The 15,251-nt window shown below is 42.9% G+C and overlaps 1 protein-coding gene across 3 annotated transcripts in view; it reads right to left on the bottom strand.

Annotated features, from left to right (window-relative positions):
- Positions 1-15,251, bottom strand: part of UNC13B (unc-13 homolog B) — a 219,736-nt gene that overhangs the window by 42,135 nt on the left and 162,350 nt on the right. The window contains exon 1 of one of the 3 annotated variants that reach the window (XM_040261193.1): positions 10,033-12,403. The exons of the other annotated variants lie outside the window; for them this stretch is intronic. Within the exon in view, the coding sequence (XP_040117127.1) occupies positions 10,033-12,310 (2,278 nt within the window). The 5' untranslated portion in view covers positions 12,311-12,403. Of the gene's footprint in view, positions 1-10,032; positions 12,404-15,251 lie in introns of those variants that run through there. 3 annotated transcript variants of the gene reach the window in all.

Raw genomic sequence — 15,251 nt, 5'->3', positions numbered from 1 at the left:
ATGTAGTAAAAGGAACTTGAAATTTCAGAACTTAGAAAACAACAGCCTTCTAAGGACATGTGTCTTGCCTAAGAGAAAAGATGGGCCTCTTAGCCTGTACCATCTTCCAGACCCCAAAGAACTGCTGTACTAGTCCCTTCAGTTTGTCCCAACCACTGGCCAAACATTTTCTTATTAATAACTTAAAAACATCTTTTCTTGTTAGAAATCAAACACTTTGTGCCTCCTAACTTCTTAAAATGCCTTAGGATTTTTCCACTCAGATTTAGTTTTCAATTTAAGTGATACATGTCTATATAACACCTGCTTTGCAGGAAAATTCCTGATCCCTAAGAATAATCTCACTCTTCCAGATAGTCCATCTGATAAGGAAGAGACACACTTCTTCACTGTTAAAACAATCTTAACTCCATTACTTAGGAGTCAAAGATTTGAGGCACTCCACTTATCTGAGCCTGCATTTCCTTATCTTTAAAAAGAAGATAAGACTAGCGATTGCCCAGAGTTATTGTGAGGATTCATTTCTTTTAAAAAATTTTTATTTATTTTTAATTGGAGGATAATTGCTTTATAACGTTGTGCTGGTTTCTGCCATACATCAGCATGAATCAGCCATAAGTATACATATGTCCCCTCACTCTTGGACCTCCCTCCTACCTCATCCCACCCCTCTAGGCTGTCTCAGAGCACCAGGTTGAGCTCCCTGTGTTATACAACAACTTCTCATTAGCTATCTGTTTTACACATGGTAATGTATGTATGTCAATGCTACTTTCTCAATCCATGCCACCCTCTCCTTTCCCTGCTGTGGCCACAGGTCTGTTCTCTGTGTCTGAGCCTCTATTCCTGCCCTGCAAATAAGTTCATCAGTACCATTTTTCTAGAGTCCATGCTGCTAAGCTGCTAAGTCACTCCAGTCGTGTCCGACTCTGTGCGACCCCATAGACAGGCTTCCCCGTCCCTGGGATTCTCCAGGCAAGAACATTGGAATGGGTTGCCATTTCCTTCTCCAATGAATGAAAGTGAAAAGTGAAAGTGAAGTCACTCAGTCGTGTCCGACCCTTAGCGACCCCGTGGACTGCAGCCTACCAGGCTCCTCCATCTATGGGATTTTCCAGGCAAGAGTACTGGAGTAGGGTGCCATTGCCTTCTCCGTCTAGAGTCCATATATAAGCATTAATACATAGATATTTGTTTTCCTCTTTCTGACTTACTTTACTCTGTATAACAGGCTCTGTTATAGGTTCATCCACTTCACCAGAACTGACTCAAATGTGTTCCTTTTATGGCTGAGTAATATTTCATTGAATATATGTACCACAACTTCCATTCCTTAAATACTCACTGAGAACCTACTTCACATTAGGTGCTGTTCTCATGGTGCTAGAGCAGTGAATTGTGATCTTAAGAAGCTTCTATTCTAGTAGGAGGAACAGACAATTAATAATGATGGTGAAGATGATGACAGCTGCGAACACCAAGTGAACACAATACTTATCTGGCATTTTATTTGAGTAAGCTCATTTACTTCTCACAACAACTCTACTGAGTAAATACTGTTATAATCTCCATTTTTCTATCGATTAAAATGAAGATCACAGAGATGTTCAGAAACTTGCCTGAAGTCACAGCAAGTGGCAAAGTCAAAATTTGAAACAGGTACTCTGGTTCCAGAATCTGGAACTATGCATACTGTAATCTGATGGGATGAGCTGACTCATTGCAAAAGACTCTGAAGCTGGGAGGGATTGTGGGCAGGAAGAGAAGGGGATGACAGAGGAGGAGATGGCTGGGTGGCATCACTGACTCAATGGAATGAGTTTGAGTCAACTCCAGGAGTTGGTGATGGACAGGGAGGCCTGGTGTGCTGCAGCTCATGGGGTCGCAAAGAGTCGGATACGACTGAGCGACTGAACTGAACTGAACTGAACTGATCACAGATAGGGACTTAGCTGAAAAACCCAGGTAAGGGGAAAAGATATTGTCCCCAGTGGTGATGTTATGCTATGAAAAGTTTATAAATGATTGTCAGGAGGCCTCATTGCTAAAAGAACATCTAAGCAGAGATACGAAGAAAAATTAGTAAAGAAGCTATTCAGAGTGCAAAGAGAAAAGTATTCCAGTCAGAACATACAGCAAGTGTAAAGTCTGAGGTGACAGCATAGCTGGTGTGAAGGAACAAGTCTGCCTTAGAGGATCATTTCAAATAGGGCCCTCATAAGCACTTTGGCTTTCACTCTGAGTGAGACAGAAAAAATCACCAGAAGGTTCTGAACAGAGAAGTGATATGATCTGACGTGTTTTATGTGGATTACTATGGCTGGGGAGAATAGACTGCAGACGGACAGGAGCAGAAGCCAGGAGACCAGCAAGACTGCCACTATCATCTAGGCTAGAGAAAGCAGTGACTGACATCGAGATGTTAGTGCTAAGGTCTGGAATATGTTTGAAAGGCAAAGCAGGTGGAATTTAATAACTGATTGGATACGGCTTATAAAAGAAACAGAAGTCAAGATTGACTCTATGGAGACTTCCTGGTGGTGCAGTGTTTGAGACTCCACGCTCCCAATGCAGGGGGCCCAGGTTCAATCCCTGGTCAGGGAACTAGATTCCACATGCCGCAACTAAGACCCAGCACAGCCGAAAACAAACAAGCAAAAAAAAAACAAAAACATACACTTTTTTTTTTTTTTTTTAAAAGAATGACTTTATGGATTTGGGTCTGAGCAGCTAGCTGCAAGAATGGAGTTGCCATTTACTGGTAAGGAAGACTATAGGGAAAGAAGGTTTGGCAGGGTTTACCATATATTCAGATTGAATATGTCTAATCTGAGATGTCTATTCACACGGAAATGTGGGTGTTAAATATATGTGGAATCTGGTATTCCTAGAAGATATCTGGGCCAGATATCAATCTGGGAATGCTTATGAAAATCATGAGACTGAAAGAGATTATCTAGGAAGTGAGTATAAATAAAAAATAGTGGTCAGGATTGAATTGGGAGGTACTACAAGGGTGGGAAGATAAGGTGGGAGTAGCAAAAATGACTCCAGAAGAAACAGTCAATAATGTTGGAGGAGATACAAGACAGAGAGGTATTCTGGAAGCCAAGTGAAGAAAGTATTTCAAAAAGAAGGAATCTAGGGACTACCCTAGTGGCTCAGTGGTTAAGACTGCAATTCCATTATACGGGATGTAGGTTCGATCTCCGGGTCGGAGAACTAAGAATCCCACATCACACATGTCCAAAAAAAAAAAGAAAGAAATTGAGGCATAAAAATAGACTAAAGATTAATGGACTAGAACTGGTAGTCCAGAAATAAACTCCTACATTTATGGCCAGTTGATTTTGACCATTCAACAGATAAAAAATATTATTTTTCATAAATGGTGCTAAGATAACTAGATATACACATGCTCAAGAAGGAAGCTGGACCCGTCTCATACCATTCACAAAAATTAACTCAAAATGAATCACAGACCTAAATATAAGCACTAAATAAAACTATGAAACATTTAGGGAAAAAAACTAGGTGTAAATTTCTGTGACCTTGGATGAGACAATGGTTTAGCTATAAAACCAAAAGCAAAGTCAACATGAGAATAGATAAATAGAACTCATTCAAAATTTAAAACTTTTGTGCTCTGATACCCATATTTCGATGGCAAACCAAACAAAGCCAACCAGGAAATAACAAATGTTATTTAGCAAGTATGTCAAAAAACTAGAACCTGTGTGCACTATTGTTAGGAATGTGCAATGACAGCTGCTGTAGAAAACAACACAGCAATGCCTCAAAAAAAAATCAGGATCATCATATGATCCAACAATGCCACTCCTGTGTATATACCCAAAAGAAAGCAAGAGCTTCAACAGATATTTGTACACCCCTATTTATAGCAGCATTATTCACAACAGCCAAAACGTAGAAGAAACCCAAGTGTCCACTGATGGATGAATGGATAAACAAAAGTAGTATATATACATACAATGGAATATCATTCACCCTTAAAAAGGGAGGAAATTCTGACAGATGCTACAACATGGTGAACTTTAAAGACATTACGTCAAGTGAAATGAGTCAGTCAAAAAAGAACAAATATTGTGCAAATACACTTACATGAGGTACCTGGAGCAGTCAAATTTAGAGAGACAGAAAGTACAATGGCAACTGCCAGTGGCTGAGGGAAGGAGAGAACAGGGAGTTAATTTAACGGGCACAGAGTTTCAGCTAGGGAAAATGGAAAAAGTTCTGGGGATTAGATGGTGGTGATGACCACATGGGATGGTCATGTGAATGAATTTTAAGTGGCTAAAATTTTAAATTTTATGTTTTTTATATTACAATAATTTTTTTGAAAAATAAAACATTTATGTTTCAAAGCACACCATAAAGAAAGTAAAAAGACAACCAACAAATTGGGGGAAAATATTTACAAATTATCTGGACCTATGTCCTTATGTCATTATTATCTGGACCCTTATGATTATACAGTAGAAGTAACAAATCAATTCAAGGGATTAGATCTGATTGACAGAGTGCCTGAAGAACTAGGGACGCAGGTTCGTGACTTTGTATAGGAGGCAGGGATCAAGACCATCCATTCCCAAGAAAAAGAAATGCAAAAAGGCAAAATGGTTGTCTGAAAAGGCCTTACAAATAGCTGTGAAAAGAAGAGAAGCGAAAGGCAAAGGAGAAAAGGAAAAGATATACCCATTTGAATGCAGAGTTCCAAAGAATAGCAACGAGAGATAAGAAAGCCTTCCTCAGCGATCAATGCAAACAAATAGAGGAAAACAACAGAATGGGAAAGACTAGAGATCTTTTCAAGAAAATTCGAGATACCGAGGGAACATCTCTTGCAAAGATGGACACAATAAAGGACAGAAATGGTATGGACCTAACGGAAGCAGAAGATATTAAAAAGAGGTGGCAAGAATACACTAAGAACTATACAAAAAAGATCTTCACAACCTAGATAACCATGACAGTGTGATCACTCACCTAGAGCCAGACATCCTGGAATGAGAAGTCAAATGGGCTTCAGGAAGCATCACTATGAACAAAGCTAGGGGAGGTGATGGGATTCCAGTTGAGCTATTTCTAATCCTAAAAGATGCTGCTGTAAAAGTGCTACACTCAATATGCCAGCAAATTTGGAAAATTCAGCAGTGGCCACAGGACTAGAAAAGGTCAGTTTTCATTGCAATCCCAAAGAATGTTAAACTACTGCACAACTGTACTCATTTCATGTGCAAGCAAGGTAATGCTCAAAATTCTCCAAGCCAGGCTTCAACAGTACATGAAGTGAGAACTTCCAGATGTTCAAGCTGGATTTAGAAAAGGCAGAGGAAACAGATCAAATTGCCAACATCTGTCAGATTATCGAAAAAGCAAGAGAGTTCCAGAAAAACATCTACTTTTGCTTTATTGACTATACCAAAGCCTTTGACTGTGTAGATCATGACAAACTGTGGAAAATTGTTTAAGAAATGGGAATACCAGACCACCTGACCTGCCTGCCAAGAAAACTGTATGCAGGTCAAGAAGCAACAGTTAGAACTGGACATGGAACAACAGACTGGTTCCAAGTCGGGAAAGGAGTATGTCAAGGCTGTATATTGTCACCCTGCTTATTTAACTTATATGCAGAGTACATCATGCAAAATGCCGGGCTGGAGGAAGCACAAGCTGGAATCAAGATTGCTGGGAGAAATATCAATAACCTCAGATACACCTCGGGTACACAGATGACACCACTCTATGGCAGAAAGTGAAGAGGGACTAAAGAGCCTCTTGATGAAAATGAAAGAGGAGAGTGAAAAAACTGGCCTAAAATTCAACATTCAAAAAACTAAGATCATCCGGTCCCATCACTCCTTGGCAAATAGATGGAGCAACATGGGAAACAGTGACAGACTTTATTTTTTGGGGCTCCAAAATCACTGCAGATGGTGACTGCATTCATGAAATTAAAAGATGCTTGCTCCTTGGAAGAAAAGCTATGACCAACATAGACAGCACATTAAAAAGCAGAGACATTATTTTGCCAACAAAGATCTGTCTAGTCAAAGCTATAGTTTTTCCAGTAGTCATGTATGGATGTTAGAGCTGGACTATAAGGAAAGCTGAGGGCCAAAGAATTGATGCTTTTGAACTGTGGTGTTGGAGAAGACTCTTGAGAATCCCTTGGACTGAAAGGAGATCAAACCAGTCCATCCTAAAGGAGATCAGTCCTGAATATTCATTGAAAGGACTGATACTGAAGCTGAAACTCCAATACTTTGGCTACCTGATGTGAAGAACTGACTCATTGGAAAAGACCCTGATGCTGGGAAAGATTAAAGGCGGGAGGAAAGGGACGACAGAGGATGAGATGGTTGGATGGCATCAATGACTTAATGTATGAATTTGAGCAAGCTCCAGGGATTGGTGATAGACAGGGAAGCCTGGCATGCTGTAGTCCAGGGGGTCACAAAGAGTTGGACACGACTGAGCGACTGAACTGATGTCCAGAACATATAAACAACACTTACAACTCAACAGAAAAAGACAAACAACTCAATTTAAAAATGGATAAAGGATTTAAATAGACATTTCTTCAAAGAAAATATAAAAATGGCCAATACGCATATGAAAAGATGTTTTAACATCATTAACCACTAGAGAAATGAAAATCAAAGCTAGAAGATACCAGTCACACTCACTAGGATGTCTCTAGTAAAAACAGAATGGCTAGGATGTGGAGAAATTTGAACTTGCATATACTTCTGGCAGAAATCCAAAATGGTGCAACCACAGTGGTAAACAGTCTAGAAGTTCCAAAAAAAATGTGAAACAGTTACCATATGACCCAGTGTTCCATTTCTAGGTATATACACAAGAGAATCAGAATATATGTCCACACAAAAACAGCAACATTATTCATAATAGCCAAAAACGTGGTTAAAAAAAAAAAAAGCACAACAAAATGTCCATCAACTGATCAATGTATGAACAAAATGTACTATTTCCATATAATGGAATATTATTCAACCACAAAAAGAAATGAAGCACCCATACGTGCTACAACATTGGTCAGTTTTGAAAACATGGTTCTGAGTAAGCTTAGATCGTAAAAGGTCTCAAGCAGAGCAGTGAAGAAAGCTTTTTCAAATCTTTCTTGTGGTAGCAGTCACTATTGTATTGAATCAGTTTACCAGGTTAGCATGACTTCTCTTGTGGACTCTACAGCCAGAGAGTGTTGGCCAGAGGCCTGCCTGTGTGCTTATTTACCTTGCTCTATTCCTTGTGCTTTAATGAATGGTGCTGAAGTCAGGCTGGATCTAGCACTGAAGGGATGCTGCCACTGCCCGACAGCCTCTCTACCATCCTGTCTGTAGCCCACAGACCAGAGTGGATCTTAGAAAGCACCCAGAATTCTGGCTTGATCTCTTACTGGTGTTTCAGAACACTTCCTTCTCATTATTTCTGCTGCTGTCACAAGTTCCTGCCTGGTGCAGTAGGATGTCAGCCCAGAAGAGAAACATTGCAACTTGAAGAACTGAGCCCCAGAGTTCTGGATCCTCAGGCTAACATTGACTCCCACCACAGAGTTGTTTCTACTGTTGCTGCAGTATTGGGTTGGCCAAAAAGTTCATTTGGATTTTTCTGTTACATATTATGGAAAAAACCTGAATGACCTTTTTGACCAATCCAATATAAAAATTTCTAAGTGCCCAGGAAGAAAGAAAAGGGGCTGCAAAGTTAAAGAAACACCAAAACCCCTTCTATCTGAGGAATTATAGAAAGCTTCCTGGAGGAGGTGAAACTTTGGCTGTTATGTTGAAGAACTGAGTAAATTTTTCTAGGTTGATGTGGCAAACATAACACCTCAAGCTAGAAGGAAGCATGTATATGTGATATGCTGAAAACAAAGTACAAGGTGAATTTGTGAGACAGAAGATTCCTCCTAGGTGGAGGACCGTGGGACAAGAGAAGATAAGCTTGGAAATGTAAACTAGAGACCAGGTGTAGTGGCCTTGAATGCCAAGTGAAGGAACTGAGACTTCTTGATAGGGTATAAAGAGTAGCTCTAGGGATATTTGAAAGGAACATGATTTTAATTTTTCAGTTTAATTTTACGATGACATATTCATGATTCAAATTCTAAAAATTAGAAAAAAGTGTATACAGTAAAAAAGAATCTCATTTCACTAGTTTTTTACCTAATACCTTTTCTCACGGGCAATCCTATACCAGTTTCTTATGTATCTTAGTGGTTTTTTGTTTGGTTGGTTAGCTGGGTTGTTATTGTTGTTTTTTGGCCATGCCATGTGGCTTGCAAGATCTCAGTTCCCTGCCTGGCCAGGGACTGATTCTGGGCGACAGCAATGAAAGCCCAGAATCCTAACCACTAGGTCACTAGGGAACTCCTTTGTTAAATATTCTATACATATATACAAACAAACACTATGCGTTTGTATATGTATTCTTCATCTCTCCTTTTTATGCAAATGTATGGGCTTCCCTAGTGGTTCAGTGGTTTAAAAAAAAAAAAAATCCGCCTGCCAATGCAGAAGACACGGGCTTGATTCCTGAGTCAGGGATTCCCCTGGAGTAGGAAATGGCAATCCACTCCATTATTCTTGCCTGGAGAATCCCATGGACAGAGGAGCCTGATAGTCCATGGGATTGCAAGAGTCTGATACAACTTAGAACCTAAACAACAACAAAGCATCTTATACATACTGTTCTGCACCTTGTTTTCTGAAATATGTCAATGTATCTTTCCATTTCAGCAAAGAGGTACCTCTTTCTTTTTGCAGCTGCATGGTACTGTATTTCATTGTTTGGATGTCCCAGAAAGTTATTTAACCAGGCTTTCTTAAGAATATTTAGGTTGTTTTCAATCTTCACTATTAAAAACAATACCTCAGAAATAGCCTTGAACATATGTCCCTTCTACATGTGAAAATGTACCTGCAGGATATATTCTTGGAAGCAGTGCTAGGCCTCAAAGGGCATACACAATTCTGATGAATGTTGCCTTCCTCAGAGGTTATACCAATTTCCACTCCCATGCCACCAGCAATAGATGATGAGTACCTGTTCTCTCACATCTTTGCCAACACAATATGTTTCATAATTTTAATCTTGCCTTAGAAAGATTAATCAGGTTATATGCATAAGAGGACAACCTCATTTACATTTAAAATTAGATGAATAAAGCATATGCTCTTTGGATAAATTTATTATAATTTTGATTGGGAGAGGTAATTTTAAAGCTACATGTCATCTCTATGCTGCCCAGAAAAGACTTTTCTCAATTCTTGTAGCCAAAAACCATTCCATTGTCTAAATGTTAGGTAAGCAGCCTTTAACTGGAGATGGAAGAAAGGGAATATGACCAGTGGGGAGCGGAGTCAGGCTCTTGGGCAGGGTCAGTGCTGCAAGAAGTTTCTGGACAGCTCCGAGTTAGAACTAAGGTTCTGTAGTGTCAACTCCAGTACTGAGAAGGAGGCAGGTCAGGATAAGGGAAATTCCCACAGTGGCCCACAAGGTGGAGAAGCCCCATCAGCTGTTGGAGAAATGGCAATCTTATCTCAGCAAGAAGCTCATGGAGAATAATTTTAAAATGCAACACAGGATTGCATCAGCATCTTAGCTTCTATGAGAAACATGCCTCTTTCCCCCATTCCAGCCTCCTTCCCCACACCTACTTCATACCAGGATAGGCGAAAGTTCTGCAGCTATAAACTACTTTTGCTCAAATGCTCTTCCTCTTTTGAAAAGGTACTTTCTAAAGCTCTTGCCAATAAACTGGGAGCTCCCTTTGGACAAGAACTCTTTTTCTGTTGCTTTTCAATTCTGTCACTTCAATTCCCACAGGATCAACTTACAAATCTATACCCCAATAATTGAGACTGATTGAAGATGTGAACCTCCCCCATCATCTTGTAAAGCTCACCACCAAATTGGATCTCATGCTGGCCTGATGCAGGTCACACCCAGCCAGCTCCAAACCCATTCACCAGAGACGTGAAATACCTGGGTGCATGTCTTCTACTGAGAGATGGTCTGTCTTCTGTACTAGCTCGTGTATAAGTTTTTTCTGCCTCAGTCTTTTCTCTCTTAGAACATCTTTAAAATTGCTGATGCATCTGTTGAGGTAGATGGTCTCTGTGCACACTTGCTCTAGGCTTAGTCTGCCCTGCTTGGGAGATTCAGGCCTGGAACAACTTTCACTTCCCAGACACGGAGCCAGAGCAAACCCTGGCGATGAATATGCAAGAGGCAAGTTACTGGAAGCCAGAGAGGAGTTGCTGGGATCCTGAGAGGTCTGGTCTCCCTGGGCAGAGATGCCCACTCCACCAGACACCACGCTGAGTATGCTCTCACTTCCCTGACTCCCGGGGCTCCCTAGTGAGAAATCCTGAGCACCCTCTGAACTCACTGTGCCAAGAAGTCTATCACTGTTCTCGGACCGGGAGCCACTCTCAATACTTTCAAGGTCCTCAGGGGTGATGGACCCACTGTTCTCCAGCTTCTGAAACACTCCCTGCAAAGCTGAACGAAAGTGGTCAATTGCTCGGCCCAGTTTACTCGTGTAAAACTTGATCTCTACATCTTCATCCTCCTGCGAGCCACCCAGGCGAGAGGACTTTTCCAATACATCTTTGAGGACCTGAGCGGAATGTTCCTCCTCCTCATTCAAGTCAATATGAACCATGTCATTGAAAGTCTCAGGCCTAATGCTGATTTCCTCCATTAGGCTGTCACAGCTCAGAGTTGCAAACCTTCTGGACTTGTCTGTCAACAGGTCCTCTAGCTGCTCTGAGCTCAGAATATCCAACCCAGCTTCACAGGCCAGGAGTTTGTCCTCTGTCTTCAGCAACCCAGACAGTGATAGGCAACTGCCAGTCTCACTTTTGTCACTGCAGTTGTTTTCTGTTTTTGCTGTTTTATATGCTTCGAGTCCTTGGTTACACTGTTTGAAAACCTGGGATTTCCCAGAATCCTCCTCTTTCGAGATTAACACTAGGGAAGGTTCCTCACATTGATGGAGGGTGGACAAAGAAGCCTCTCCTCCTGTCAATTCATTGTAGGAGCCCCTGAGAACCTGGGGGTTTCCTAATGTTCCTCTGACTTCACCCCCTGGCTTAGACTCATTGCTTAGCTTTGCCAAATCATTCTTGGGTGGGAAGCAAAGGCCTTGCTCTTCAGGGGTCTGGGGTTCTCTGTGTTGATTCTGAGCCCTCATTTGATGTGCTCCTGTTATTGGTCCTCTGTCCCCTGTTTCCACCTGAAAAACTGGCTCATCCAGGTGTAAAGAATTCAAATTACAATGCTGGAGTTGTTGTTCCAAAGATGAGAGAGACTCCTTTGGGGGATTCTTAGAGCACGGTGGCTGGCTTGGTTCTTCTCTGGTGGTGATCCGGACCCCTAAACTCTGCAAGAGGATGGATTTCTGCAATATGAGGTCCCTATGCTCTAGATGGGCAAGCTTCACAACAGTAGGCCTGGGAGCTGGGGCTCTGCCAGCTCGGTAAGCCTCTTTAATGAACCTATTGCACTGCATGCCATTAACATACATGTGCTTGGCCAGGAAGTTGTGAGCCAGCTCCATGGTATTTTCCCCATCTTGCTCAGGAAGTCCATACAGATATAGAATGGCTTCCTCGCTGGGTCTGTCCACATGGGGCTCCTGGGCCTTTCCTCCTACACACCCTTTGCCCAGGGAACTGCTGCCCACATGCAAGCCTTCTATTTCACTCAGAACTGAATCTACACAGCTAGAGACCTCATCCACTGAACCTCGGACTTGGCTCAAGTGCTGCCGCAACTCAGCAATCTCAGTTTGGAGACGGCTGATGCCCTGCAGTTCTCTGATGATATAGTCCACTACATCCCCCAAAGGTTCTTGCTGTTCATGGCGACAGCCTTGGCCAAGGCCTCTGGACAAGAGGGGCTTGGCTTGATCCCTCTCTGAGGGCTCTGGACAGCTTGTGGTAATGCTGGCAGATGAGAGGTCCTGAGAGGCAGACCCTGAAACACAGGCTATGGAGCCCAGAGGAAGCTGGCTGCTGGCCTGCTGCCCGAAGCTGCAACGCTGGGCCAGGCCCCCATCTGTATCCCCACCAATGGCAGAGGCTACAGGCCCACAGTGAGGTGGCAGGAAGCTGTCCTCTGGCAAGGTTCCGGCAGGGCCTGAGGACTTGCTCTTAATGCCACACAGAGTCTCTGCCTTTTTATCTGGGGAAATCCTGGAGGAGGATCCCAAGGTGACCATGATTTCTTCCTCTGACTCTTGCAACAATCGCTTCATCTTCTCCCTCAGGGTCTGAGGGATTCTCAAGCTTGTTCCTCTTGTTTCTGGTCAGGACGGTTAATAGAGATTGTGTTAGAAGGCAATATCCTGATCTGCTCTTTTCCATCTATTTTTAGCAATTATTGATGGCTGATGCCTGGGGCTTGGCCCACAGTGATGCCTGCAATGGTTCCATGTGTGGTCTCAAACCTGGCACATGTCCCTGGATCCTGGTTTGACTCTTACCCTGCAGCTAGCAAAAAAGGAAAATAGTGCGCTTGGATCAGAAGGCAGCATGGTAATATGAATTAAGCCGTCAAGCAGGAATAAGAACATTACCTTCTAACACTCTAGGAGTCAACAGTGACCTGCCTCCCAAGGCTAGCCTTAAAGGTTACAGGCAGTCACTTCTCTCTCTCTCTCCTTGGCTTCCCATCAGAGTTTTGATGTAAAATCAGATCAAGCCCTTGTGTTGTGAGCAAGGGCTGATGCCAAAGGCATCAGGATTGAAACAGACTCCTGGGAAACAGGTGGGATGAACTCGACAGAGACTGAACCTTTACAAATTCAACATGAGGCTCAGCAACGAACACACAGATGTTTAACCACCAAACCTCAAATCACACACACAGTAACAGACAAGACATGGAATGTTTCTTTTTTTTCCCCTCCAGTTTGTTGTTCTGGTGAAGACTCAGCTACTTAAAGGTTTGCTCCTGCCTATGCTTATAGCAGAAAGTGTTTTCCCTCTGCTTAGTGATAGCAACTTGGAGAGAGGACCATGACAAGAAAGTGATTTCCTGTCTGTTTACTGCTGGAGTAACAGAGCGCTGCTCTAACCCGCTGAATTGCCTGGAGAGAACAATACATGTGGCAGGTGGGGAGTTGGAGTACATTGGAGAGGGTTGCAGGGTGCTCTGCTGTTCTCAAAAAAGGTGAAAAAAGACCTGCCACCAGTCTTGCCCCTAAATACTAAGCTACCAGTGACTGTAACTTACAGAGATGACTATTACCTTTTGGGGGGTGGGCCGTGAGGTGGGAATCCATTCCCTTTTTATTGGAAAAATGCAGAATGTAGGGAAGGAGAAGAGTGGAAAGGACAAAGGGTGAAGCAGAGACCCCAGGAGTGCATGGGACTGCCAGTACTTTCTGGCTCTGGTGGGTCAGCTGGGGATGGGTCAAATAGGTTGGTGGGAGACACGCTATCCTTCCCGTTCTTCAACTGGAGATGGTTTCTCTATTTTCCAGATCTGACCTAGATTTCTATATCTTCTAACACCCCTGCCTCCTCCTAACTCAAGTTAACTCTAAAAAGTGAAACCTGTCTGTGAAGAACACAAGCTGACTGCTCCTACAGCAGTCATTTGTGGGGAAGACCACCAACTATAGTCTGTGGGTCTGAAAATTAAAAGCACTGGACTTCTCCAGACTACGAAGAACCAGAAGAACAAGTCCCAAGACTTGAAATAAAGATGAAGCTGATCTCTTTTACTGGAAATAACTAGGCCGAGAATCAAGAGACTAGATTAATTTCCTTTACATTCTCCCCTTCTCTCCAGTTCATGTAAAAACTCTTACTTCATCAAGGAACTCTTCATTTAAGAACTCTTAACCATCCTGTGAGGCACTGGAGAGGCCTAGTTACTGCTTTTTAAGCATTACTGCTTTACTTCAATGTTTCAAGGGGTCAGGATCAGCCATACCCATAATGTGGTCAACTCAACCTAGTCTGTGTGTGTGTATGTGTGTGTGTGAGAGAGAGAGACAGATACACAGAGAAACAGACAATATACATGCACAGTCTGAACTCCTGAGTCTCGGGTTTAGAGACCCAGTTGCCTAGCCATCAAAGCCCCCAATTCCAGGAATGACTCAAATTCTTACTTCTCTCCTTCCAAAAGAACAAAATCTACATTTCCAAAGCCACCCCTCTTTTCTCCCTAAGGTGCAAGGTCTGGGTACCCTGATTTGGTCTTGGTGCTCGGTATTAGCTTTAAACCATATCCCCAGCGTGATGGACTAGAGCTGGCAATTTGCCTTTCAAGCTCTTCTCAAAAGAGAAAGACCGTTTACTAAACCAAGATGGAAGCTCTGTGTATAAGCCGTGAGCAACTGGTACTAGGCTGAGAATCCCCAGACATTAAGTTTGAGTCTTGCTTCACCAGTGACCTTGGATTAAACACTTCTCCGCTCTGTGCCTTAGTTTCCTCATCTGTAAAGTGGGGGAGGTCATCACGGAGATGTTATAAAATGAAAGACTGGTAATTGGTAAGCTGTACAGCAGCAGAGCACAGTTATTATTATTGACATGGCAAGACCCTGAGACAAAGATGCAGGGAGACCAGTGTCTAAGTCTAGTGTGCAGCTGCCTAAATAGTATGATTTGAGCGAACCATGACTTCTATCCCAGCCCCAGACCCCTAGCCTTCCCAGTGTCTTCTAACGGTCTGCAGCAAGGCCTGGATGACAACCATTACAGTGTCCCTTTTTGTCAGTCTTTCTTCTAGAAGTTTTCTTTTTAAGGTAAGAAAAGGGAAGAGCAAAATATTCACTCCCAGCATTTCATTCAGGTGACAGGATGCTTGCCACCCTCCCTCAGGCAGCCTGAAAGCACAAGGAAGGGGAAGAACAGCTGCATGGGCCGAGTCTTCCTTTCTAATGCTGGCACAGCCCAGAACACACTGCCAGGCCCTCCATGGCTGGCCCCACTCCAGTCTAGAGGCAGTTTTCCAGGAACAACACTGAAGCTGACTGTCCTGTTATTGCTTCAGTGCAGGCCAGGTTAACTTTGGGCCTATCTGCTTCTACCCATCAGATCAGTATTCTAGGTGGGCCTGGCCTAACTTCCTGGACAGTCTCACCAGGTCCAAGAGTGCAGTGCCTACACCACCGGCTGGCCAGCCACACAGGGGACCAATGGCACAGCCACTGCCATCCAGAGCCTTTTCCTGTGGCATCC

The sequence above is a fragment of the Oryx dammah genome, unplaced genomic scaffold (assembly GCF_014754425.2).
Source record: "Oryx dammah isolate SB20612 unplaced genomic scaffold, SCBI_Odam_1.1 HiC_scaffold_1, whole genome shotgun sequence".
In the NCBI taxonomy this organism is placed as follows: Eukaryota; Metazoa; Chordata; class Mammalia; order Artiodactyla; family Bovidae; genus Oryx; species Oryx dammah.
This window is presented reverse-complemented; position numbering and strand designations above follow the sequence as displayed.